Raw genomic sequence first — 27,263 nt, forward strand, 5'->3', positions numbered from 1 at the left:
CGGAAACAGCGGTTCCTAACCTGCGGGAGGTTAACACGGCCCCCAAAAGATGTCGGGTCCTGATCCCCGGAGTCTGTGACCACGAGACTTTGAGATGGGGAGATTGTTCCTGGCTCTTCTGGGAGGACCCCAAATGCAATAAGTGTGTTTGTAAGAGAGAGGCAGGGGGAGATTCGACGCACGCAGAAAAGAAGGCAGGCTGACCACGGGCAGGGACCGGAAGCATGCTAGAGGCCACCAGGAGCCAGACGAGGAACTGACTCCTCCCAGAGCCCCCGGAGGGGACACGGCCCTGCCCACCCCTTGATTTCAGCCCGGTGAAACCGATTTTCGACCCCGGGCCTCCAGACCCGTGAGGATAAATTTCTGTGGTCTTAAGACGCCCAGTTTGTGGTAATCGGTTACAGCAGCCGCAGGAAAGTAGCTGGGGGAGGGAGGGGAGACGGCCCGAAAGTTCTGGCTTCCCGGGTACTGCCCTAGGACGGCTCCGTGCTCTGTGGGGCCGGCAGGACTCCCAGCCGGTGCCTTCTCTCACGTGGGCTTCCCTGGTCCTTCGCAGAGGTTCTCACCCCCCAAGGGTGGCCGGGGGACGCTCCCCTGCACCTGTCTTGGTGCCAAGGTCTGCTTCAGCCACCTGCTTGTCCCTCGGTCCTTCTGCAGCCCCAGCAATGCAGCCAAACATTTCCCTTCCGTCTGCTGAGGTGGGTGGCAGCTCCAGGCTGCTCTAAGGTGTGGGGACAACCTCATACGGGACTCCCCCTTGTGCACGGTCCTCTTTCTGGTCCACAGAAAACACGTGCATTTTTGCCCCAGCCATTCTGGAGGGGAAGCAGCTGACTCTTGTCAGAGGAGCACATTTTGACCCGGGTGTTTTTGGGGTCCCTTTCCGCATAGTCTGAGGGAAGAGGCTTTGGACGCCCTCCTCTTCCACCGTCACACGTCCGCCACGAGCACATGAAAACTCTGGCGTTTTCTTAGTATCTCGGACGCTAAGGAGCCAAGACCTGGCCTTAATTTTTATTTATTTTATTATTATTTTTAAGCTCATTCATTTATTTTTGAGAGACAGAGAGTTGGGGAAGGGGCAGAGCGAAAGGGAGAGAGAGAGAATCCCAAACAGGCCCTGTGCCGTCAGCTCAGAGCCCGATGCGAGGCTCGAACTCCTGAACCGCGAGACGACGGCCCCGCAGGGCACAGCGGAAGGAAGCAAGCCGCTGTCTTGGAAGGCTGCCACGCCCAGGGGGCCAAAATGTCCCTAAGAGCTCTCGCGATGCCACACTGCAGGGGATCAGAGTGTCCGGCCGGGAGCTTCGGAAGGAAAGGATGGGCGGGGGGGGGGGATGGGCTCAGGGCACAGGATGGGGTGGGGGGGATGGGCTCAGGGCACCATGTTCCACCACTTGAAGGAGAAGGGCCGCCGGCGCACGTTGGTGCCGCAGTGCACCTCCCCGTGCCGCAGGTGGTACGCGTAGAAGTCGTCGATGAAGGTGCAGCGGAGGCCCAGCGGCTCCAGCAGGGACCGCACCTTCTCCTCCAGGCAGCATTGGCCGTCGATGATGGGCCCGAAGGGCTTGGGGATGCCCAGGTGCTTCCCCAGCACCAACATGTTCACCTGCAAAGACGCGGGGTCCCCGGGTCAGGGGCGACGGCGTGCAGCCCGCCATCACCCTCCGAGGGGCCCCCTTTTCTTCTGACCTTCAGCAACAGCAGCCCCACTTCGCAGAGGGGGAAACTGAGGCCCAGGCCTCATACCCAAGTCTGGCAGACTCCAGGACCCGTGCTCTCGCCCATCTGCCACCTTCTGGAAAACTCTCTGCGACTCAAGGGCCAGCTCAAATGCCACCCGCTTTGGGAAGCCGCCCACGAGTCCCTGAACTGCGGCACTCGATGCTCCCCCTCTGTGCTCCCACAGCGGCCGGCATGGCGCCTGGCATAACAAAGGCACTTGGGAAATACCTGTCGAACGGACGCATAAATGACCACCTTTTTGGTAGCGCTCTCTGTATATTGCAGTTTATGGAAATGACTGTTTCCTCCACTATCTTGGGAGGTGAGACAGGACAAAGGTGTTGACTCCAGGCCAACAGAGGTTCGACTCCCAGCCCTGTTACTCAATAGCTGTGTGACCTTAGGCAAGTCACTTTCCCTCTCTGAGACGCAGCAGCAAAAGGAGCCCAAACACACTGCCGCTGCCGTGACAATCAGACGTCAGGCTCACGGGGCACCGTGCTGGCACGGAGCAGGTGCAGAGTCGGTCTCCAGGGCTCAGGAGTCGTGGAAAGGCATCTCACTCCTTGGCACCACTCAGACACAGCCCGTGCTGGGGGTCTCGCACTCTGAGTTTCTCTGCCTGTTCCACACCCACGCCCTCCCCGCTCCCACCGTGGGCTCCCGGGGCGGCGGGGGGGGGAATCACGACTCTTGCTCGGGGCCTCGAACAGCGAAGGCACCCACGGTCGCCGGTCTCACTTCATTTGCGATGCCTCGCCCCCCGGCTGGTGGCATCCACCCTCTTTCCTGCCTGGGGAACCTGGCTGGAGTGACAGGCAGAAACAAATGCTCGGGGCCAAGGGCTTTTATTCAAGGTGCCCCTTCCTGCCTTGTTGGTTTAGCCACGGAACCTCTTCTTCTAAATAAAATCTTCTGTAGTACCTCAATGCCTAGGACGGAAAAAAATCCCAACCGCTGCCTTGGAACCCCAGGGACCCGGGGAAACCAGTCTGACGTCCACTGTGCCGGGACTGGCCCAGCCCCAGCAGGACAGGGTAGCTGAGGGCCCCAGCTGGGGTTTCTGCCCGGCCCTCGGGTATCCTTTGGAGAGACAGAGGAAGGGCACGGGGATAGTAGAAATACCGTGGATGGCTTTAAGATGGTCTTGGGGTGGGCAAGGAGGGGGTCACAGTTAAAAGTTCTTGACCAGGGTGGGATCCCCCCCGCCCCGAGTTCACCCGTCAGAGGAGTGAATCCACCCAGCCCAGGCAGTGCTAGCCTCATGGCCTGCCTGGACCACCCAGTCTGAAATGGTGCCCCCGACTTTTCCCCTTCCCAATGGGACTTGAAATGGAGAGCAGCTTGTAAGTTGCCTGCTCAAGGGCACACCTACACCGGCCCCCCGCCCCCCTGCCCCCGCCGGGAAATCCGTAGCCGGCAGTGCCTCAGGGGTCAGGGTGTGGGCTCTGCAGCCAGACCCCTGGTTCGAATTCCAGCTGTGTGTCCTTGTGCCGGAGGCCCGACCTCTCTGTGCCTCATCTGTGAAGCAGGAGCCCCACACCGTCATGGCTGTGAGACGCCCAGAGCCGCCCTGGGAGCGGCACACGGCCACGCCAGCCCCGAGCGGACAGCCAAGCCCCCTGGACCCACACCCGGGGGTCCTGACTTGAGGCCACTGGCAGAGGCGAGCCCAGCCAAAGCCCCCCTCCTCACCATGTTTGGGAAATAGGCTTCGGCCTTGAGTCTCCCTTGGAGGTCATCCTGGAGCTTGAAGAGCTGGGGGATGTCCACGATGTCCCGCTCGGTCAAGCCCAGCTCCCGCTTTAGCACCTCCCGGTTCCAGTCGATGCATTTCTAGGGGGGCGGGGGGGCCGACTCAGGCAGGGGTGGGGCGGGCAACGAGGGGGTGGAGGGGTGGTGAGGGGGCGGTGGGCACGGCGGGGTGGGGAGTGAAGGAGGGGTGGGGACCGCCGCGGAGGAGGACAGTCTGGGGCTGAGGCCTGGCCAAGGGGAGGACTAGGGACGAAGTCGGGGAGGCAGTGATGGGCCCCTCCTTTTCGTCGCTCCCTTCCTGCTCTGCTCTGCTCAGTCCCTCTGCCTCCTGCTTCGGCTTGTGCGTCCCTGTCTTTCCGGTCACTCTAGCACTTGGCCTCTCTCCTGCCTCTGTCCCTGTTTCTGAGAGCTCCCGCCCCCGTCTTTCTCTGGTTCCAGCTTTCCCGATTTTGCTTCCCCTCTTTTCCATGCATCACTCGTGTGTGTTCCTGCAGTGGTGACTGAAGTCTCTCTCTCTCTGTCCCCCACACATTTACCCGAATCCCGGAGCCACCTGCCACCAAGCCTACAGGCAGCTGGTGGAAGGCTCCGCCCTTGTGCCTCTGAGGTTAGGGAAGGTGGTGGGGGCGGGTGGGTAGGTCTGCCTGGACTGTGGCGTCTCCGGCACCCAGGCTGCTACCTGCACGTACGAATTATCTTCTCTCAATTTCTCGTTGGACAGAACGTCCTTTATTTTCTGTTTTTTTTCTGGCATGGAGAAAAAGAAAAAACAAAAGCAGGTGAACTCGGAGGTCAATTTCCGTCCTCCTGGTGGGCACGGTGGGGACTCAGTTTTCCCATCTACAAAATGGGGGCGGCTAGAATTCCTAACAGGTAGGTTTGTTGTGCGCAGCCGGGAGGCACGCGCCTTAACGAACGTATTTTCTCAGCGCGACTTCTCCTTAAAGGTGTGGCTCTCACCCCCTTAAATTATCTCCAAAAAATTCCCATCCAGCGAACGGCAAACAGAGGTCTCACCGTTGCCTGATGCAACACGACATACTACGGACACGACGTAAAAACTCTCAGCCGTGACTTACTGACCTCTGACACCAGCCCCTATCTGTGGACTTTGAGATTACCTCCAGCCAGACTGAACTTTCATGCGGGTCCTCAAACACATTTCACTTTCTCCTGCCTCTGAGCCTTCGCATTGACGGTTCCCTCTGTCTGAGCTACCTCTCTTCCTCTCATCCCGCCACCCCACTGGGTGAACTCCTGCTCATTCGTCATGCTCCTGCCTGGTCTTTGTCTCCTCCAGGAAGCCTCCCTCGGACTCCTCCCAGATACCCTCCAGCCCCCGTGCTGCGGCTGTTTTCTTGACTCGCTTCCCCAGGACTGCGGGCCGTTGCAGCAGCAGCAGGGAGCTCGTCTGCCCTGTTCACACAGCACCCCTGGCCCGGAGCACAATGTCTGGCGCACAGCGGGTGCTCAGAGGACAGGTGTTCTAGGTGCCCCCACCTGGCAACAGGAGGCCACGCAAAGGCAGAGAAAGGACCCCGGGTGGAAACGCAAGGCCCAGCCAACTTACTCTTGACCCCTTCAAATAGCAGAGCCTCGCCGTGGCCCTCCTTCAGCTGCTCCTGGAACAGCCTGTAGCAGGACCTGGGGCTGGCGAGGAGCAGCCGGAAGCCCTGGAGGCATGAAACGCTGGGGTCAGAGGTCAGCTTTGCCCCTGGGGCTCCCAGAAGGGCGGGCTTGGACCCCGGCTGGCCCCCTCCTGGGGTTGAGGGAAAGCTAGTCCGGCACGTGAGGCCAGGCGCCCCCCCCCCCACCCATCCCAGGCAAAGCACGGAGCAAAACCTGGGAGCCCAGGGCGGAGGTGTGTGCCTTCCTCCAGGCAGCCCCCCACATTGCACCTTGTGCACCGGGACGAAGCTCAGGAACTCGTCCACGTGGCCCACAAACAGCCAGTCGGAGTAGAGCTTCACGGGCGCCTGCACCTGCTGGGCACTGAGGAAGTCCTGCAAGGCCTGGTGCATCTCCTGGCTCTCGTTGCTGCCGACACAGGATGAAGGGGGCGTTATGGGGGGCGGGGGGCAACAGGGAGATCTCCGAGGGCCTGGAGGCTGGGCAAAGGGGTCGGGGGTCTTCTTCAGCTAGGGAAGGGATTCAGAAGCCTGGACGCCTTTAACTGTCTCCTCAAACACTGGGGGACTTTACGAATTGCCATCCCGGTTGTGTTGGGGGAAACTGAGGCACCGAGTCAGTACGGCAAATAAGACCAGAGCTTAGCCTCGGGAAGCAAAACCCACTGGCTCAGCCCAGATGCTGGCGTTGTGGGTAAACATGGCTCACAGCTCCGTGGAGAGCCGGCCCCGTCTGAGCGGATGATCTCTGATTAGCTGTGTGGCCTTGGGGACATTCCTTCACCTCTCTGGGCTTCAGTTTCCTCCTCGCTCTGGCCTCCATGGTCCTTCCTGATCTAGCCCTTTGCTCTCTCTCAATCTGCTCTAGCCCCTCTGGCCTTCTTGAACACACCCAGTTCAGTCCTGCCTCAGGGCCTTGGCACATGCTCTTTCAGCTGCCAGGAGCCCTCTGTCCCAGATCTCCACGCAGCCATGTCCTTACTGTCGTCAGGCCTTCGCTCAAGAGCTGCCTTCTCAGCGAGGCCTTCCCCGACGACCCCCACAGTTCCCAAGTCCCTGGAGTCTGTCGAGGCCCTGGGGTCGGAAGCAAGTAGGGAGGGCTTCCACCGTGGCCCTGGGGCCACCCCTCGCCGCCCCTCCCCTCCTCACCTGGGGTAGCAGCTGCTCCCAATGAGGATCCTGCCCAGAGGGTATTTCTTCCTCCCAACCTTGACCGGGGGGCTCACTTCCAGATTTCCAAAGGAGTCGAGGTCAGAAACCTCTCCTGTTTGGGGCCCTCGAGTCACGTAGCCAAAATCGGGACCCTGGGATGGGAGAAGCATGTACCAAGCGTTAGAGAACACGGTCCCCGCGTGAGGAGAGGGCGGGAGCTGAGTCACGGGAAGGATTCGGGAACGGTCAGCGGCCGGTACAGCCCAGGCACCGCTGTCGCTTGAAGATGCAGAAGGGGTTCAAACCAGCTGGTTAAGAAAAGGGACCGGCGTTTGTCGAGTGCCTCATACGCGCCCGCTGCTTTTGCAAACCTTAACTCGGCCGTAACAACGTGATCTGCAAAGTATCATTTTTGCCCTCGTTCTGCAGAGAAGAAACGCAGCTCAGAGCAGCGTGTGGCTTCATCAGGTGCCACGGCCCGTCGGTGGAGGGACGCAGATTCGAGCTGTCTCTACAGCAAGCCCTCTTGCACCACGCCACACTGCATCCTGACCTCGGGCTGGAGCGGGCCTCGCCGAATGGCCGCGACGTCCCCGCGCGGGTCTCTGCGGGAACAATCTCCTGCCCCGTGCGAGTTCACTGTGGCTGCTGTAACACATCTAGTGGCTTAAAACAACACGCGTTTATCCTCTGTCGGCTCTGGGGGTCAGAGGTCTGAAACCGGTCTCACCAGGCTAATATCAAGGTGTGGCAGGGCCAGTTCCTTCCAGAGGCTCTGAGGGGAGAACCTGTCTCCTTGCCCCTTTCGGCCCCTAGTAGCCGCCGTGGCTGGTGGGCTCTCCCCCCAGCTTCAAGGCGCATTGCTACATCCTCTGCTTCCATCATCAAGGGCCTTCTCCCACTCCGTCCTCCCTCTTCCAAGGAGCACCACGATGGCACAGAGCCCGCCAGATAACTCAGGGGCACCTCCCCCATCCCAGAGTCCCCAACTTCATCACATCTGCAAAGTGCCTTTTGCCACAAGATAGCATCAGGTCCTGGGGATTCGCACGGGGCCGTGTTCGAGGGCCGCCATTCTGTCTACTGCACTAGCCCTAGCTTTTTACAAATTCACGGGGGCCACCGACTCCCTGCAGGTAGGTTCCAAATTGTGAGCTTCCGTGCATTTCTCTGGGAAGAAGAGTCCTCTCAAGGAGGTCTATGACGCTCCCAGTTTAAAAGCCGTCATTCCTGGGGCGTCTGGGTGGCTCAGTTGGTTCAGTGCCTGAATCTTAATTTCTAGCTCAGGTCACGATCTCCTGGTTCGGGAGCTCGAGCCCCATGTCAGGCTCTGTACTGACAGCACGGAGCCTGCTTGACATTCTCTCTTTCCCTCTCTTTCTGCGCCTCCCCTGCGCACATGCACCCTCTCCCTCTCTCTCCCCCTCTCTCCCAAAAATAAACAAACGTCAAAAAAAGGAACCCACAACAACTCCCCAGTTTCCCAGAGCTTAAACCAACAGCCCCCGCGTCATCCCCATCACCTCCCTAACAGCCAGCCTCTCCTTCCTCGCTCACTTCTTCCCCGCACCCCCACCCGCCCAAATCAATACGCCTTTTAGTGCATCTTTAAAATATGCCAAGTAGGTCTGAAAAATTATCTGGCATCTTGTAGTTTCTGTAGCTGGACAACTTAGTCCTTATTCATCAGCCTGCCGAACCGTTCCTTTTTTCAGAAACCTCGCCACCATCCCCAGATTTCCTGATGTCCTTATTTTTAATGCTTGTGGCCTGCTGAATCAAAAGCAGCTGAGTTTCGATACAAGTTCAATGTCATTTCCTTCAAGAATGAACTCATCTTTCTGGGCCTGAGATACCGAACAAGCGAACGCCTGGCCTCATCCGCACCCTGCGGGGGGGGGGGGGGGTGTTTTTCACCCGAGAGATTTTGGATCTCGACGAGAGCGCCATTCTCCCGAACGATGACGTCGGTGGAGGAGCGAGCGGGCACGGGCCTCGTCTTGTAACGGAAGCCCCGCGTGACGCCCTTGACCATGTTCTGCACACGACTACAGATGGTGCGAACGGTAGCCAGCTCTCCAGTTTCCCACCATGCGTCAACTCAGAGCTCTTCGTTTTCCTTCCAGGGAGACTGAGCTCTACACTGATGTGGTTGAAGTCCCTCCGCAGGGTTCCTCTGGGGCCCTTCGCAAATAACAGTGCCTCTCTTCAGAGTGATGGCGACATCTTCCGGAATGTTGACGGTCTCATTGCTGAGAAAGGCCTTCGTTCTCCCACCAGATGGGGCCAAGAGCTCCCACCCTTCCTCTTGCCCACTCTGCTTCACCCCTTCTGGCCTCTTCACGCTTCCCTGAACATGCCAGGCATGCTCGTGCCTCAGGACCTTTGCACTGGCTGTTTCTTCTGCCTAGAACACTCTTCACCCAGACACCCACATAGCCGACTCTCTTACCTCTTTTGAGTTTTTGTGCGTGTGTCTGTTTCTCAGAGGCCCTACCTGACCATCCTGTTTAAAATTGCAGTGTAATCTTCCCACTACTCTGGCGCCTGGGAGCCTCTCGATTCTGTTCTGTTTTGTTTTTTTCACCTATAGCACTAGGTCCCACCTCCCAACATACAACATAATTTATTTATTGTTGTGCTTAGCTTATCGTCTGTCTTTCCGGGCTAGAATGTCACCTCCATGAGGGTGGGGGCCTCTGCAGTGCTCACTGATATACTCCAAGAGCCCAGAACAAGGCTGGGCACGGAGAATGGGCTCAAAGAATGTCTGATGAGCGAATGATAAATTCATACAAGTCATTGCCTTGGCCGTTGCCATGAGAGGGGCTCAGTGTCACAGGCTGCAGGTTTGGATTCCTTTCTTCTTTATTGATTTTAGAGAGAGAGCAAGGGTAAGCAGGGGAGAGGCAGAGAGAGAGGGCGCGAGAGAGAATCCCAAGCAGGCTCCCCACTGCCAGCACACAGCCTGATTGATGTGGGACTCGAACTCATGAATCACAAGATCATGACCCGAGCTGAAATCAGAGTCTGACGCTTAACAGACTGAGCCGCCCCGGTGCCCCGTGGGTCAAGGCTTGGATTTCTGAAGGCCAGTGAAGGCGTGCCCAAGGTCTGCAGAAGTACCCCCCCCCCACCCCCAGGGAGTGGGATGGGCAGGGGAAGCTCACACGTGTGACCCCAGCTGATCCGGCTTCTAGCACAGACTTAGAAACATGTCGCCCGCTTAACTCTCCTCTAGTCTTTCTGGTTCATCAAAGACCCAGAGTGTGCAAATCTGTCCTCAAAACCAGCCCATCTCCCCCTTTAACAGCCAGAGAACCCATCTGGGCTTCCTGCTTGTACTCCTTGGTACCGAGCTGGCTTTAGTAACATTATTTGCTTTAATCCTATTTACTTTCACGGTTGCCTTTCTATTTACAGTAAGCGCTGCTGGTTTCCCACGGATGGGTGTCCAAAATTTACTGGCGTTGTCTTTTGGGAAGAACACCCACCACATGTGGAGCTGTGTGCTAACTGGCCTGTGCACAGTGATGGGCACCCCGGCCTCAGGCTCCGCCCTCCTGCGGCTGCCTGTCTAGCAGGGAAACAGACAATAAAACGGAAGTAACAGACAATAAAACGGAAGTAACGAGTCAGTGACTTGTAACAAAACACTCCGGAAGAAACCAACAAGGTGAAACCAACAAGAATGCGAGGGGCTGGGTGGGGGGGGGAGTCCTGCAGGGTCAGGGATGGCCTCACCGAGGAGGGCACTGAAGCAGACCCAGCCAGACGTGTGAAGCGGGAAGAACATTACAGGCAGAGGGAACAGCATATGCAAACGAGGTGAGTACAAGTTGGGTGCATTGGAAGAACAGGAAGGAGGCCGGTGAGGTTGGAGCTGGCTGGGGGACAGGGAGAGTGGCTCGTGATGAGTCTGGAAAAGCAGATGGGGTTGTTGCCTGGTGACAAGTTTGACTTTTATCCCAATTCTTTTCCTGAGTGATGGGAGTCGGAATACCGCAGATGTGCTTGCCTAAGAAAACATCACAGCCCATGGGGCGCCTGGGTGGCGCAGTCGGTTAAGCGTCCGACTTCAGCCAGGTCACGATCTCGCAGTCCGTGAGTTCGAGCCCCGCGTCAGGCTCTGGGCTGATGGCTCGGAGCCTGGAGCCTGTTTCCGATTCTGTGTCTCCCTCTCTCTCTGCCCCTCCCCCGTTCATGCTCTGTCTCTCTCTGTCCCAAAAATAAATAAAAAAACGTTGGAAAAAAAAAAAACATCGCAGCCCCTTGTTCAAGGCCGGGTGTGGGAAAGGATGAGGTCACCCGTGCTGAGGGGTCTGTCTGCCCAACAGGACTCTGGAGATTTCGCTTGTGGCATCAGAGAATCTGACCTTTGTCACACTCAGATTACCAAAGTGAGAGGCCCCTGAGCAGAGCGGAGCAGGGCTGAAAACAGACAGAGGGACGAAGGTCCCAGTGGCAGCTGGCTCGTCTGTCCCCAGGGTCCTGAAATAGGATTAGCCTGATGCCACACAGACAGACACCGTGGACCCACAAAATCTCTGCATCAGCCCCACTCAGCCCAGGAGAGCGAGAGGGACTCAGACGAGGTGCTGAGTTGAACTCAGATTCCCTTTCAAAGCTTCCTGTGTGGGCAGACCCGCTTCCCCTTCCCTGGGGTTCAGGGTGCTCCCGGGAAAGCCATTCATCAGAGCAAACCTTACACCCCACACTCCTTCCTCCATCCCTGGAATCCTGGAATCAGCCTGGAATGAGGGCCTGGTGGCCACAGAGCTCCCGGAGCCGGACCCACCAGCCTCTCCTCTCTCCTTGTGTGACCTTGGAAAAGCTGCTTCACCTCTCTGAGCCTCAATTTCTCCATCTATATAATGGGCCTAGTGACAGCATCCACGGGCTTGATAAATGTAACTATTGTTATCATTATAAGTCTCTGCTGAGTTTACACAAACCTGCCAGGCTAGTCCGGCATGATTCACCAATATGTCACCCCCACCCCCACCCCCAAACACACACACGGTCACATCTAGGAAACGACCGCCCTGATCCCCAAACCCACCCCACACCCCAGATGGAACACCCCCCGAGGCCAGACCCCACCCAAAAGACAGATCCTCCAGACAGACACCGGGGAAGGTTCCAGTCCTGGCTCCACCCCCCCCACCTTGCCACAAGAGCATCTTCAGAGGACCAAGGATGCCCAAGCCTGACCTACGTCCTTGGCAGGGTTATTCTGAGGACAGGCTGAGCTCATGGCTGGAAAGAGCTTTGGGAAAGGAAGGGCCAGATCCCGTCTCGGCAATGACAAAAATAACACGGTCCACCTGCGTGATGGCGGCTCAAGCAGGAGCTGCGTCTACGGAGCGGGTGTGCTCAGCCACGGGGGCTGGCGGGGGAGGGGAGGGGGGGACGGGCAGTGAGGAGGGAGACCTGGGGCAAGGGGGTCTCAGCACTGCCGGCCCCCCCAGCACGTACCAGCATGCACTTGATGGGGAACTCCTTCAAGCCTCTGTTCCTTGGAGAGTCAAAGACCACGGGCAGTGTCTTGTGCGGGGCTTGGATGTAGCCAACCTCTATCTCGTCCTGTGTGTGAGTGAGTGGAAGGAAGGCTGAAACGCGTGCTCTCTGGGTTGTGACACCCGGTGCAGGGATCGGGGGGTGGGGGTGGGCGCAGAACCATCCGTCCCCCTCCCACGCCGTGGTCAAGGGCAAATTCCACCCCAGAGAAGGGGCTCTGAGGAAGCGGAGTTTATTATCCTGTGTTTGCCCCAACAAGTTCACCCCCACTCCTGGTGAGTGCTGGGACCGAGTGCTACAGGTGCCGGGGACCTGGCGAGCGAGCCTCAGACCCTGCCCTCAGGAAGCCGGGCACCTCGCACCCAGTGTGAGGTGCTGGGCGGGGAGGTGAGGGTCTGTGGGGACACCCAGGAGGGGCTCCTGATGCTCTGCTAAGCTGAGGCCTGAGGTGGGAGCACGAGATCCCGCCCCCCAAAAGGGGGCAGGTCGGACCCAGCCCCGCCCGTGGGGCAGAAGCAGAAAGGGCTTGGCAATGAACCCAAGTCCTGCCCGCGTTCTGGCGGACGGATGAGACTACTTTTAGGCTGAACCCCCCGGAATTACCACTCCTGTAGGTCAAAAATGTGCCATCAGCAATTTCGTGCCGTTGGATCCGACTCAACACAGAACGACACAAGAGGAAGGGAGGGTTTATGCGTGGGGTTGGGAGAGGGATGGGGAAATTGGGTGAGGGGAAGCTTTCAAGCCGAGATGGTGCGAGTGTGACCCGGACGCGGGGGATGGGGACGGGGAGGACAGTGGCAAGGGGCCGCGGCAAGAGCAAAGGCACTGAGGCCAGAGCAGGGCGACCGACCGGCATGGCAGGGCAAGGAGCCTGAGAAAGCAAGGGAGGGGCAAGGAGGTTCGGTCCAGCCCGCCGGCTGCCCACAGCCACTGCCCCGTGCCACGCGCTGGGTGCTGAGCTGAGTGAGACTCAGTCCCTGAGCTCGGGGAGCTCACGGCATGAGCGGGGAGCCTGGCACAGAAGCAGAATGGAGATACGGTGCGGCCGGCAGGCTGGCACCAGGTAAGGGGCGGCCAGGCTGGGAGGCCAGGCTGGCGACTGCGTCCAGAAACCTGGCTTGGAGGGAGGGCCACTGGAGGGACCCGCTGAGCTCCAGCCCCCTGAGCTTCGCGTCATTTCCAGACGCCATCTGAGTTTTCGGGCAGGCAGGTGGTTTTCATCTTGGTGAGCACGGCAGTTTAATCGCTGGCCTGGGCCCCCGTATGCGGGGACCCTCAGGGGCTCCTCACTTCCTGCCTCTCTGAGGGACGGTAGCCAGTGAGCCGCCGGGCCCAGCCCCAGGAGCCTGGGTCCCCCAGTGTCGCTTGACCCTCAGGAGCACCCACCCCGCGTGTCCCAGCTCCCCTGGCCCACAGGGCTGCACACCTGCATCCACCGGTCCCCCACACTCTGTTCCCTGGTGCACACGGTCAGCTGGCACTTGGCTTCCTGGGTCAGCACCGTCACGGCCTTAAGGAAGTCCTCATTTTCAAGCATCCTAGAAGGAGCAGAAAAGAAGCCCCTCAGGGCTCTGGATTCAGCAGCCGGTGGCCTTGGCCAGGCTCTGAGGGGGCAAGCTGGGCCCCCGGAGGGTCCCCAGGGGTGGAGCAGGAGCTCGGGCCCGGATGGAGTTGGGAACAGGCACAGTGGCTGCTGGGGAGATGCCTGGGGCCTGGACGGACATGCCCGGCTCGCCGGGTCTCCCTGCTCCTAGCAAACATCTCACTGAACTCTTGCAACAATCCCTGAGAGGAGCCAACAGGTACCCCCTTCCCTTGAGGAGACGCCAGAATGAGGAGGTCAAGGCCCAAGGTCATGCCATCCGGGGGCGAGCACCCAATCTGAACCCAGGCCTCGCTGGCTTCCAGCCCGCGTCCTGCCCACGAGGTTACTCCCTCACCCCTTCTGCCTGGAAACGACTGGAAGAGGAGAGGGGAGGGTCCCCTGAGACCCCAGGATGCTTAACAGGTGCGCTCAGATGGCAGGGTGGATGCTGGGGGGGGGGGGGACACCCAGAGCAGCTTGTTAAAAGGCAGATGGGCCCCATCCCCAGACCCAAGACCCCGCGGTTCTGGGGTTGGCCCGGAACATGCATTTGAAACGGTTTCTGGTTCGGCAGAAGGTCCGCAGGCCGCACTCTCAGCAGCCCGGGAAGCCTGGCTCGCCGACTGAGGGTTTTCATCTGCCGGGCCTAGCGAATTCTGCAGTCCTTCAGGAGAGAAAGCCGCACTCGGCGTGCATTAGGGCAGGACAGCGAGGACAAAACAGTAGCCACGGTAATTCCCAACCAGCCGGGAGCCCTCAGCACGCTGTGATAAGGGTCTTTTCCCCCCATTGGCACAGCGGAGATGCGGGGCGGGGGGGGGGGGCCCTGCAGCCAGAACCCAGGGCCCCTCCTGGCGTACCTGTGCCCCGCCCGCTGGCACCCCAGAGCCCTCACCTGCACACGTACACCTCCTCAGGGGGCTGAGTATTGGGGGTCATGATCCAGGGGGCCACACGGAAGACCACACTGTCTTGGAAAACCAGGGTCTTGGGGAGCTCCTGCGAGGTGTGGGTGGGGGAAGGGCTATTGCAGCAGCCAGTGCCTCCTTCCTCGCAGACACCTGCTTCCTCCCAGAGGCTGTGTGAGCCTCCTCCCCGGCTGGCTCTGCACCCCCACCCCCCGCCTGGTGACTCAGCTTCCCCCTTGGGCTGCTCTCTTGGCCTACCGGGTTGGATGTGTCCAGTAGGGAGACGGCGAGAGAAATGAGCCCCGGGAAGTTGGCGTCTGGGAAAGCGAGGCCCTCCACATAGAAGTCTGTGCTGTGCTGGCCCCCCGGGAGTTCCAGGGGGTGACAGGGCTGCTTTGGCCCCAGGACCTCCCTGTACCTGGAGATCTGATTGCCTCCTAGAAGAGAGAAGGGAGGCCCAGGTCTGCCTCTCCCCGGTGCTGCGATGCCTTCTCGGGGCCACCGCTGCCATGAAGACATGTCACAGCCACTCAGAGAAAGAAACCTAAAGTGTCAGCTGGGACATCGCCCCCTGGCTGGGGCTCCAGGGATGGAGTGACCGGGGCGGGGGTCCCTGAGCCATTCCCGAACATATACATGCAGGTCCACTATACATTATGGTTCGTTCATTCATTCATTCATTCATTCCTGAGCCCCAGCTCTCGGCTGACACTGGAGGAGACCAGGGAGGTGGTCACAGTCTCCTGGGTGAGTGACGAGGAGCAGAGACGGTCAAAATCACAGATGGTAGTAAGTGCTGTGATGGGGGGGAAACCCAGAGGGCCAGGGAAGGCTTCCTGGAGGAGGTGACGCCTCAGCAGAGGCAAAGAATTGGTTTGTCACCAAGTCAACGTCAGTCTGATCACCTTGGTCTAGAATGGAAGCAAGTCAGATCAGGCTGTGCCTCTGCCGAGAGCCCTCAGATGGCCTCGGCCGCCTCCCTCAGACTAGAAGGCAGAGTCATTCCCCGCCTGCCTGAGCCGGCCCTTCCCCTTCCTTCACCCTCCTCTGCCACGTTAACCCCGAGTCCTGCACTCCAGCCTCACTGGCCTCCCTGCCTTCCTCAAGCCCACGGGCACCATCCGGCCTCACCCGGGGCCTTTGCTCCTGCGGTTCCCTCTGCCTGGAGTGCCCTTCCCCTGAGTGTCTGTGTGGCTGTTCCCGCCCCTGCTGCTCGAGTGACACCTTACGGAGGAAGCGTTCCCTAACCTCCACTCCTCACACCCCCAGACCCTACCCCTCATCTACACCCCCTTCCTGGTGGCGTTCTCCTGCACAGCCCTCACACACCAGCTGCTTCACTTACTTATTTTATACGTTGTCTCTCAACCCACCAAGAGGAAAGCGACCTGGGGGCAGAGGTGTTTTTATGTGCTTTGCTCCGGGCCCCGGGCCTCAAACAAGCCCGGCGCTCAGGAGCAGGTGCGAGCTGCTGCGAAGCTAATGCTGTCTTTGGTCAGGAGGATGCCGGAGGACCAAGTTTGATGCCGTCAGCTTGGGCTCGACGGTCCCCGTAAACCAGAGTCCTCTGTGTGCGTGCGTGTGTGCACGCGTGTGTGCACGCGGCAGAGGGGAGGAGACAGACACAAACACAGCAGGCCTCGGAGAGGGGGTTACTTCCTCAGTGCTCCCCAGCACCAGACATCATGTTAGTGTTTGTCTGCACATCATCTGTGTGTCCTTTCTAGAAGGTAGCGGCATGGACGTCCACCTTGCTCGCTGCTGCATCCTTGGCCCTAAGAACGTGCTACCTAATAGGGGCTCAGGAATCAGTCGTCAAAGGGGGGTGCGAAGGGGCTGTCCCGGGGGGGGGAGGGGACACCAAGGTGACAGCCAAGGGTGACTCACGGCTGGCTTGGAACACCCTGACTTTGTCCATCTCCGACTTGGCCACATGGAGCAGCAGCTGGTGCCTGGCGAAGAAGTCCCTGGGGGTGTTCGTGTTCAGGGTCACCAGGGACATGTCCTGTAGGTCTGGACCGAGAAGGGAGGGGCCTGAGACGCAGGCCCCTGAGACCCTCTTCTCCCCCGCTGCTCCCCTCAGGCCCCCCTCTACCTGGTCGCCTGGTTTCCTTTTCCTTATGCTCTTTCCAGAATTTAAAAGATGATTTTCATTTTGGAATGAAAGCTAATTAAGTTTTTGGTCTTCTCCCGCAATAGTAAGCTTAGCGTATAAGCTCCGTGAAGCAGGGGCCACAGCTATCTTGTTTAAAATTTTTTTTTAATGTTGGGGCACCTGGGTGGCTCAGTCGGTTGAGCGTCCGACTTCGGCTCAGGTCATGATCTCACGGTTGACGAGTTCGAGCCCCGTGTCGGGCTCTGTGCCGACAGCTCAGAGCCTGGAGCCTGTTTCAGATTCTGTGTCTCCCCCTTTCTCTGCCCCTCCCCCATTCATGCTCTGTCTCTCTCTCAAAAATAAGTAAACGTTAAAAATAAATAAATACTTTTTTGATGTTTATTTTAAGAGAGAGAGAGAGAGAGAAAGAGAGAGAACAAGTGGGGGAGGGGCAGAGAGAGAGGGAGAGAGAGAAAATCCCAAGCAGGCTCCTGCTGCCAGCTCAGACCCCAACATGGGGCTTGAACTCACCAACCATGAGGTCATGACCTGAGCCGAAATCAAGAGTTGGACGCTTAACCGACTGAGCCACCCAGGCGCCCCAACACAGCTATCTTGTTCGCCGCTCTGTCCCCAGCTCCTAAAGCCTAGGAGCACCTAGAAGCACCTAGAACAATGACGAGTACATGGCAGGTTGCTCGATAACTATTTGTGGAATGAAGGAGCAGCTAGGTTTCTCCCCTGGGCCCGAGTGGAAAGTGGACCAACCTGAAGAGTGGGCGAACAAAGGCATGGGGAGAGCGCGAAGCTAGACGGTAGTCACCACTGGGCAACAGTCAGCGGGTTACGAGAATAGGAGTCGGTGGGTTTGAGCCCCGGATCTGTGTGAGCCTGGGAGTTATTTCAGCTCTCACTGCTTCCTTATCGGTAAACAGAGCTGAGGGCCGTGCCCACGAGCAGGGAAGGGTGAGGTCACACGTGCAAAGTGCTTACTGTAGCAGCCGGGGTCCTGGGAGTGTCCACAAGGGGTACTGGCTATTTTGATTATTACTCTGTGCCAGGCACGGCATAGACGCCGCCCCTTGGCATCAGGCCGAGACAAGTGCACGCAACTTTAAAATGCATCTGTTTCTGGGGCGCCTGCGTGGCTCAGTCGGTTAAGCATCCTGACTTCGGCTCAGGTCACGATCTCGCGGTTCGTGGGTTCGAGCCCCGCGTCGGGCTCTGTGCTGACAGCTCGGAGCCCGGAGCCTGCTTCGGATTCTGGGTCTCCTCCTGTCTCTGCCCCTCCCCTGCTCATGCTCTGTGTCTCTCTGTCTCTCAATAATAAAGAAACGTGAAGATGCGTCTGTTTCTGTGCTCTCCTAGCCGCTCCCTCGGAAGGCCACCCCCTTAGCGCCCTCCTCCCACCCCAGCCACCTCAGAGGGGTGCCAGCAGAGACCCCGTGCCCACCTCCATGCTTGTGCCCTGCTGTTGGGATGTCTGGGTTCAGATCCTGAACCTGTGACTCACTGGCTGTGTGACCTTAAGCAAACTGCTTAACTTCCCCATCTGTAGAATGGGGTGAGGACAGCATGTACCTCCAAGCCTCAAACTGAAGGATGAAACGAGTTAATGATTCTGAAGTGGTCACAGCGGTGTCCAGTGGGCGGCAGGGGCTCGGGGCTGCTCTGACGTGAGTTTGGGGGCGGTGGGCTTTCATTCTGAATGATTTCAGGTCCCAGGTTTGACCCAAGAGCAGAAATTTGGGTTGGGCAGCGGACCCGAGCATGGGGCCCGGAGGAGGCACGGGGAGACGCAGCACTGGTCCCAGGGGTTATCTGGCTGCTGTGTGACCGTGGGTGCGTGGCCTGCCCTCTCAGGACCCCTGTCCACTCCTTTTATTCAATGGACAAGCTAACAAGAACGTGCTTCCAATAACCCATTTCTGAGGGCCGTTCCAAAGCTTAGGCTGCATAGACAGAAGGGCTTGACACACAGACAAAGCTCTATTTCCATTAGCTCTCTGGGCAGGGGGGAGGCTGGGGGGGGGGTCCTTACCTTGGCTGTCAAGCACCCTATCATCCCTGCAGTCTATGGTGGAAGATTTGGGGTTGTCCTTGTCACAGTTCACCAGCAGGATGGCGCCTTGCCCGCGGGGGCCCCAGGTCCAGGCCCTCTGTCGACGCCAGCAGAGATGGGGCACGTTTAGAAAACCTGTGCGTGTCCCTCCACCTCGTGGGGGAAGCAGAGCCACCTTTCCCCAGCACCCCAATAGGCTTGTGCAGTTTCCACATCTCGCTCCCACATCAGGTCAACTCTTTAGTCCCAAGAGGGGATTTTTCCTGCTCCAAAAATCCTAAACAAATTCCCTCCAAATGCAATGCATCCACCTATGGAAAGGAGCCCAAGAGGGGCGCCTGGGTGGCTCAGTCAGTTAAGCGTCTGACTCTTGACTTTGGCTCAGGTCATGATCTCACGGTTCGTGGGTTCAAGCCCTGCATGGGGCTCTGCGCTGACAGCGTGGAAGCCTGCTTGGGATTCTCTCTCTCCCTCTCTCTCTGCCCCTTCCCTGCTCTCCCTCTCTCTCTCAAATAAATAAACTTTAAAAAAGGAGCCCAAGACAGTAAAATTGATTTCGATGGCTCTAAGAAACTGTCTGATTGGCAAACCAAACTGAGCTAAATATTTGTGCCAAGATTCGAATGTAAATGGTTACTCTTATGTGAACTTTTTTTTTTAAATATGAAATGTATTGTCCAATTGCTTTCCATACAACACCCAGTGTTCACCCCAACAGGTGCCCTCCTCGATGCCCATCGTGAACTCTTTACTCCTTCACCAAAGTGTGGGTACAATTCTTAGCAGCTCGTTGCTGCCTGTCCAAAGATGAAAGCCAATTAAGCAGCCCCTCCCGGGAGGGACCTATTGGCGATGACGTCTTCTGTTTGCAGGTCCCACCCCCAGGGAGTGACTGGGTTGGGATGGGACAGAAGCACGAGTCCACTGCTCAGATGGTAATTTTTCCCTCTGCCTTTGGCTGACCCCACAGAGGGATCTTCATCTTTGGACAGGTCCTATCCTTCTAAAGGGCTCACCAGCATTAAATCGGGCAGGCAGCTTTGGGATTTCAGTTGCTCCCTGAGCTTTATCCTCTGCAGACCCCAGTTAGGACAGCCTGCGTGCCTCGCTCGGGCTTTCAGCATCACACTTTCCCCACCCCCACTTGGCTCCTTCCCTCTCCTCCCCCCTGCCAGTCCTTCCTTTCTCTATTCATCACTCCCCACCAGCAGCACCATGGGAATCTCTCCCACCAGTCCAGAGAGCCCCCAGTGGGAGGGTTTTGTTTGTTTGTTTGTTTTTTTGTTTTTTGTTTTTGCCAGAGTTAAGAACTGCCCGCATTCACTGGATGACTCTGTCGTTTCCAATTTGTAGGACAACACATGCTCTGAACGCACAACGGGTGAACATCTAGCTTTGCAAAAGAGACGGGGAACATATGCATCAAAATGGACATGGGGATTGTCGTTTTCTTCTCTCCCTGGTTCTTGCTAGAGGGACAGGCGGCCATTCGTGCCATCACCAGCAGGGGGCGCCAGAGGAGAACCCAACGGAGTCAGGGCGCAGCTGGAGCGTCCAGAGGCTTGAGCCTACCTGGCCTTTCTGGGCTCCGGCAGGCTTCACTTTGCCAGTGCGGGTGATGTCCGCGCTCAAGGAGATTTCTGAAATCCCACCAAGAGGAGAGGGTTGGTGAAGGGACAAGGTCAAGGCACTCAGCCTGGCCCGGCGGGGGGGGGGGGGGGGGGGGCGGGGCAATAATCCTTTCCCCGGGAGATTGTCTGCATTGCACGGCTTCAGAGGAGACACAAGTTCAAAGACGCCCCCATGTCCCCCAGGAAGACGTCTGACTGCAATTCAGACAGCAAAGCTGGAGCTTCTGACCGCACGTACTTTCCTTTTGCAGGGGAACTTGTCACAGCTGCGATGCTACCCAGACCCTACACATCTAGCCACCTTCAGGGGTTCAGAAAGAATTGCCAGCCACCCCCAATGGGATGCTTGGTGCAAAGACACCTCGCCGGGCTCCCAGAGACCTCTGGCCTCAACTCCAGTCCACAGTGACCTTGGGGTGGGGGACCCAGCCTCACCAGGCTCTTCTTTATGTGCATTATGACTGTGCTGGGGACAAATCGTGGCCCCAGACATACCCCTCTCTATGCAAATGCCAAGTCCGAGAAAGCATACACCTGTTTCTAAATCCCTCCCACCCTCTCATCAGCACGTGTGGTCACATCTGCAAGGTGTTACATAGAGTGTATGTAGTGACCTTGTGAGCTCACAGTGTGAAGTTGACCTGGATGACCTCTTAAACACATCCACGGCCATGTGGTAGTCGGGTCAGAGCAGCATAGAGTTGAATGCTCTGCATTTCCCGGCTCCTTCACTAACCGGCTGCAGGAACTTAGGCAGCTCTGTCCGCCTCTTGTGCCTCAGTTTCCTCATCTGTCAAATGGGCTATAACAGTACCAATTTCATGGATTGTTATATGGTTTAAATGTAAAGTCTCAGCACAGCGCCCGGTATAGAATTAGTGCTATATCGTTCATATTATTAAAATGCATACTCATGAAATAAGTGTATGTCAATGCATGAAATTGATTTGTTAATGAATGAAACCCATTAATGAAATGAAACGTGACGTTTCACATGCCGTTCATATATTTAATGCGCGTTTAAATGGCAACAACAATCTTATAAAATTATCGTTTATGATGAGGTCAAGTTAGAAAATATACTTTATTTAAAGAAGACTATTAAATAAATATGAGTCTAGGCAGATCATCGGTACGGCAGAATGGCAAAGATGGGACGTAAGTCGTGGCATTTGGGGGACATTGGTCTATCTATTATTGTATAAGACTGTCATCATCTGCTTTTCTTATAAATATTTGAAGTATCAAAAGGTATAGAGGCTCATATATGGAAAATATATGTAGCACTTCCTAAGTTGAGAAAATATTAACGTGTCATTGCACACTCTGTAAATGCCTTCCCTCCCCTACCCCTCGGTGAATTTCTTTATGGTTCACTGATGGGGGAGGGGATATTTATGAACCACCAGATGCACAACTAGCCAGAGATTGTCCCTTTTTTTCTGCTCAGTCTAAAGTAAGATCCAGTGTGTAGTTTCTCCCGGAGAGATGCCTTGCAAGGGTGGTGTGTGTGTGTGTGTGTGTGTGTGTGTGTGTGGAGGGGGGCAGTGGGACCCCAGGATCCTGGTGTTCACTTACCGACACCAGTAACATAGAGCAGGGCTTGGATCGGGCTGGTCTTCGATCCATAGTATGAAATCTGGACCTAAAAGGCAGAGCAAACCATGAATGTCTTCTCTTAGTCATTCAACAAACACTAACTAGACCCCTGCTCTGTGCCAGCTCAGGGTGGGATGTTGCAGAGACCAGGATGAACAAGAAGGGATCCCAGCCTGGAAGGAGCACCCCAACTGATGGGAGGAGAGGGGGCAGCAAAGTACTCAGATGACCACAATGCTTAGAAGTGGGCCCTATGGGGGGGGGGGTGGCGCCTGGGGGGCTCAGTCGGTCAAGCGACCGACTTCAGCGCAGGTCATGATTTTGCAGTTGGTGGCTTCCAGCCCGGCGTCGGGCTCTGTGCTAATGGCTCAGAGCCGGAGCCTGCTTCAGATTCGGTGTCTCCCTCTCTCTCTGCCCCTCCCCTGCTCTCGCCCTCGCTCTCCTCTCTGAAAAATGGATAAACCTTTAAAAAAATTGTTTTTAAAAGAAGGGGGCCCTATGGGATCCCAGAAATGGAAGGGCTGAGCCTGCGGAGGCCATATGGGGGGGGGGTACCCTGTAAGGTGGACCCTGGAAGAGGAGTAGGGGCTCCGCAGCTGGAGACGTGGTGGAGACGGCATCGGAGAGAGAGCGCTGGCTGTAAGCCACTCAGGGATGCGAAGAGCCAGACCTTGGAAAGGCTGGAGCCCGACCCTCGACCCTCGGAGGATCTGAGAGGGGGGAGTTTTAGATGGGAGCCGGTCTCTTCCATCCACCCCGCCCCCCCTCCCCACAACGTGCCCAGGATTCAAAAATCCAGGAAGAGTGGATCTGATTGACTCACCCTGGCCATGGGGGGGCGGAGCGTCAAGATTGACACTTTTGAGCAAAATGGCAGAGGGTTTGCTCCCCAAAGCAAACCCGCAGAGCTGTGACCCCAAGAAGCAGTGCTCTGAGGGGATGGCCTGAGGTGTTTGGGTCTGTCCTGTAGATAGTGGGGATCCAGGGAGGGGTCACAGCCGCCATCACCTCGCGTCTAGACCGGGGCATCAGCCTCCAGTCTACTGCCTGGATCCAATCTACTCTGGACGCGGCAGCCAGTGGGGACTTTCTAAGACAAATGCAGACTTGTTACTGCCTGGATGACAGGTTGTCACTGGCTTCCTGTTGCCCTCAGAAAATGAGGTGCCTGATGCCAAGCCCTCTGACGCTGGCTCCCTCTCTCCCCCGCTTTCCTCCTCACCCTCTTTTCTTGCCATGTGTATCTTCCTCAGTTTCCCCAACACACGCCTGACCATCTCCTCATCTAGAGGGTGCACACAGGCCGCGTATCCCGTGTAGAGTTCCCACTCCGCTTTCCCTCTCTTAGGCAGGTCATTTCTACCATCCGTCAGCTTGCCACTTCTTCCAGGAAGTTTTCCCTGATTGCACCCTCACCGACCTACTTTAGGGCCCAAACTCTCTGCTCCGACGGCAGGCAACAACGCTCCATCCCAAGGGGACGACCGCTTGGCCTGTCCTTCTGGAAACAAGTGCTCATTGGCCCAGATCTCTTGGGGAACCCCGGAGGCTCCTCCTGAGCTCATCTACGGTTAAAGGGGCGTGCAGTGGGTTGAATGGCCGTCCCCACAAAGATACGTCTTGGAACTTGCGAACGTGACCTTATGTGGAGAAAAGGTCTTTGCAGAGGCAATTAAGTGAAGGGTCTTGAGAGGAGATCCACGTGGATTATCCGGGGAGCTCTTAAATCCAGTGACAAGCGTCCTTCTTAAGAGTGAGGCAGAGGGAGATTTGACAGCCTGAGGAGGGGGGGACGAGACCACGGAGGCAGGGACTGGAGTGACAGGGCCACAGGTCTAGGAAGCTGGAGGAAGCAAAGAACGGGGTCTCCCCTAGAGCCTCCGGCCGGAGGGCAGCTGTACGGACACCTTGATTTTGGACTTCTGTCCTCCAGAGGGAATAGATTTCCGTTGACTTGAGCTGATACAGTGCGCGGTCATTGGTTCAGCAGCCACAGGAAATGAGTGGGCACGGATCAGAGCTTCCTAGGGCTGCCTGGCCGTGGCCTCCCAGCACACGCTACCGTTCCCAATTGCTTACCTGTGTTTGATCTAGCTTGTAAGCCCCGTGCGGTCTGCAGCCTCGCCTATCTTAATCCTTTCTGTGTCTCCAGTGCCCGGCAGTGCCTGGCATGTAGTAGGTGAACAGTAAACATTTGCTGAACAGACGGATCGAATAAAAACCCTGGCCTCCACAACCCCCTGGCACCCGTACGTTGTGAGGCTGCCGTGGCCGGGGCGGTCATCATAGACACCCGGGGAGGAGGAGGATGGAGACGCCTGCCGGGGCGGGGGCTGGGGGTCAATGCGGGACAGCCTGTGAGTAGCAGACCTGATGCCACTGGCTGGCCTCCTCCCACACGTCCCACCCCCGCCCCTGCCACACTCACCTTTTGGTCGCCTGTGCTGCTGCTGGCATCTCTCACCCTCAGGCTCACCTCCAGCCTCGGGTCCAGGGACCACTTGGAGGAGCCCTTGGGTTTCTTCTTGGCTGGAGGGCCGTGGGCAACGTCCACGATCACTCCTGGGGAGGCACTGATGCTGAAGGACGTGCAGCCCGTGGGGGCAGAGCTGTGGAAGAGACCGTTGGGGAGGACAGGGGGGTACAGTGAGGCGGGCCTGGGTCACCAATGATGCCCCAGCATTCTCCCTTTCCCCCAACAGGCGTAAACGCCAGGTGGCAGCCAGTCGGCCCTGACCACGGGGCAGGGCGGTGGCGGGGGGCGTGGGGTGGGCACCGTGAGCTTGCCGGGAGGTGGTGAGAAACAGAAAAGCCCCTGAGCCGAAGGGCTTACACTTGAACTAGGAGAATCGCAGAGGGATGTGCCCACCAAAGGCACACACACGGATGTGTGCGCACAGGGGTTTACACCACGCAAGCGCGCACACGTGGGCTTGTGCGTAGATAAACGATCACGCGGACTCCTGCTTCTGGAATACGGCCGACCGGTACTCGGAAGGACCTTCCTCTCACGAAACAAACGGATCACGATTGAGATATGCTTTGTAGAGGGGCGCCTGGGTGGCTCAGTCGGTTAAGCGCCCGTCTTCGGCTCAGGTCATGATCTCGCGGTCCGTGAGTTCGAGCCCCGCATCGGGCTCTGTGCTGACCGCTCAGCACAGATTCTGTGTCTCCCTCTCTCTCTGACCCTCCCCCGTTCATGCTCTGTCTCTCTCTGTCTCAAATAAATGTTAAAAAAAAGTTAAAAAAAAAGATATGCTTCGCAGAGCATCGCTGAGACATAAGGGAGATCTCCAAGGACTCCCTTCTCTGTGTGCACGTGCACACACATACACACCACGTGCTTAAATTGAGGAACACCCAAACCAAGGAGAAGATGTGAAAGGTATCCAGAAAGAAAAGTCAGATCATCTACAAAGGAATAATTATTAGATTGAAAGCCGGCTTCCCGGTCGCAACAATAAAGTCCGGAGGACAGTTGAATAACAGCTTCAAAGTACTTTGAAGAAATAACCGTTAACGTAGAATTGTGTGCCCCACAAAACTATATTTGATTTATTATTTTTTTACATTTCTTTAATGTTTATTTATTTCTGAGAGAGAGAGAAACAGGGTGCAAGCTAGGGAGGGGCAGAGAGAGAGGGAGACACAGAATCCGAAGCAGGCTCCAGGCTCTGAGCTGTCAGCACAGAGCCTGACATGGGGTTCAAACGCGTGAACCATGAGATCGTGACCTGAGCCAAAGTCAGATGCTTAACTGACTGAGCCACCCGGGCGCCCCAAAATTATATTTTAATAAAGACATTTTCAGATGAAGAAAACAATTATTTAAAAATACTTTCATCGGGGCGCCTGGGTGGCGCAGTCGGTTAAGCGTCCGACTTCAGCCAGGTCACGATCTCGCGGTCCGTGAGTTCGAGCCCCGCGTCAGGCTCTGGGCTGACGGCTCAGAGCCTGGAGCCTGTTTCCGATTCTGTGTCTCCCTCTGTCTCTGCCCCTCCCCCGTTCATGCTCTGTCTCTCTCTGTCCCAAAAAAATAAATAAACGTTGAAATAAAATAAAATAAAATAAAATAAAATAAAAATTCTTTCACCAATGCCGCTTCTAAAGATGTACTTTAAGAAAAATAGGTCTGATCCCAGAAAACTGGTCTGAGATGCAAGAAACAATGGTAAGCAAATAAAATGGTAACTATTTTGGTAAATTGAAACAAATATTGTCTGTATTTTAAAAAGGTTATGAAAACATACAAGTTGTGGGCTTAAAAAAAAGCAGGATGTAAATTGGGAGGGTTGATGGGAGTTTAAGCATTCTGAGGTACTTGATTAAAGATGGAATTAAGAGAGTGTTCAATTCTAGATTTTATAGAGTTAAAACTTTGTGATTAAAATGTAAAGGTATTCACCAAAATAAGATAAATGGAGTTCATAAATTTCTACATGTGCAGAAAAAGTGTTACTAAAAAATGAACAGAAAAAATCCATTCAAAAAGGAAACGAAAGAGTAAAAAGGCAACAGAAAAAAATCATACAAATAAAAATGCAAAAAAGGCAAAAATAAATCCAGATATATAAATAATCAAAAGAAATGTCAAGGTATCAATGCTACTAGTTAAAAGAGAGTTGAGTTAAAGAAACAAAACTCAGTTATGTTACATTTGTAAGAGATACACCTAAAATATAAGGAGCCAGAAAAGATGAAATTTAAAGAAAAGGAAAAAACATACATTAAGCCAATACTGACCAAAAGAGAACTTGGGGTGAGTATATTAGTATCGGGCTAAATTAATTTTTATTGATTTATTTGTTTATTTTATTGTTTTTATTTTTATTTATATATTTACTTGCTTTTTTAATGTTTATTTATTTTTGAGAGAGAGAGACAGAGTGTGAGCGGAGAAGGGGCAGAGAGAGAGGGAGACACAGAATCCGAAGCGGGCTCCAGGCTCTGAGCTGTCAGCACAGAGCCTGATATGGGGCTCAAACCCATGAACCTTGAGATCATGACCTGAGCCGAAGTTAAGTGACTGAGCCACCCAAGCATTCCTATTTGTTTATTTGAGAGAGAGAGAGAGAGAGAGCGAGAGAGAGAGAGCATGAGCAGGGGAGAGGGGCGGGGGGGGGGGGGAGAGAATCTCAAGCAGGCTCCAGGCTCAGTACAGAGCTTGAGGCAGGGTTTGATCCCACAACCTTGGGATCATACCTGAGCTGAAATCAAGAGTCAAATGCTCAACCCAGTGAGCCACCCAGGCACCCCTAGATGAAAAGCACACTATTAGCAATAGAGAGGATCACAGCCTATTAATTTAAGGTTCAACTCACTTAGAAGATATCTTTTTTTTTTTAATTTTTTTTTTCAACGTTTATTTATTTTTTTTGGGACACAGAGAGAGACAGAGCATGAACGGGGGAGGGTCAGAGAGAGAGGGAGACACAGAATCGGAAACAGGCTCCAGGCTCTGAGCCATCAGCCCAGAGCCCGATGCGGGGCTCGAACTCACGGACCGCGAGATCGTGACCTGGCTGAAGTCGGACGCTTAACCGATTGCGCCACCCAGGCGCCCCATGATATTCTAAAGTTATATGCACCTAACAACA

The 27,263-nt window shown here is 56.1% G+C and overlaps 1 protein-coding gene across 2 annotated transcripts in view; it reads right to left on the reverse strand.

Moving 5' to 3' along the window:
• Window positions 1-1,047: 1,047 nt before the first annotated feature.
• Window positions 1,048-27,263, reverse strand: part of PADI4 (peptidyl arginine deiminase 4) — a 35,651-nt gene continuing 9,435 nt past the window's right edge. Inside the window, exons 2-16 of one of the 2 annotated variants that reach the window (XM_047872606.1) lie at window positions 24,095-24,275; window positions 21,646-21,712; window positions 20,009-20,076; window positions 18,416-18,533; window positions 16,167-16,292; window positions 14,538-14,716; window positions 14,267-14,370; window positions 13,213-13,324; window positions 11,742-11,849; window positions 6,261-6,415; window positions 5,382-5,520; window positions 5,054-5,156; window positions 4,163-4,230; window positions 3,424-3,564; window positions 1,048-1,612 (exon numbers count right to left, since the gene is read on the reverse strand). In XM_047872606.1, the coding sequence (XP_047728562.1) occupies window positions 1,379-1,612; window positions 3,424-3,564; window positions 4,163-4,230; window positions 5,054-5,156; window positions 5,382-5,520; window positions 6,261-6,415; window positions 11,742-11,849; window positions 13,213-13,324; window positions 14,267-14,370; window positions 14,538-14,716; window positions 16,167-16,292; window positions 18,416-18,533; window positions 20,009-20,076; window positions 21,646-21,712; window positions 24,095-24,275 (1,903 nt within the window). In that variant the 3' untranslated portion in view covers window positions 1,048-1,378. Of the gene's footprint in view, window positions 1,613-3,423; window positions 3,565-4,162; window positions 4,231-5,049; window positions 5,157-5,381; window positions 5,521-6,260; window positions 6,416-11,741; window positions 11,850-13,212; window positions 13,325-14,266; window positions 14,371-14,537; window positions 14,717-16,166; window positions 16,293-18,415; window positions 18,534-20,008; window positions 20,077-21,645; window positions 21,713-24,094; window positions 24,276-27,263 lie in introns of those variants that run through there. The other variant, XM_047872607.1, reaches the window with a different exon arrangement.

Source organism: Prionailurus viverrinus, chromosome C1 (assembly GCF_022837055.1).
Source record: "Prionailurus viverrinus isolate Anna chromosome C1, UM_Priviv_1.0, whole genome shotgun sequence".
Lineage (NCBI taxonomy): Eukaryota > Metazoa > Chordata > Mammalia > Carnivora > Felidae > Prionailurus > Prionailurus viverrinus.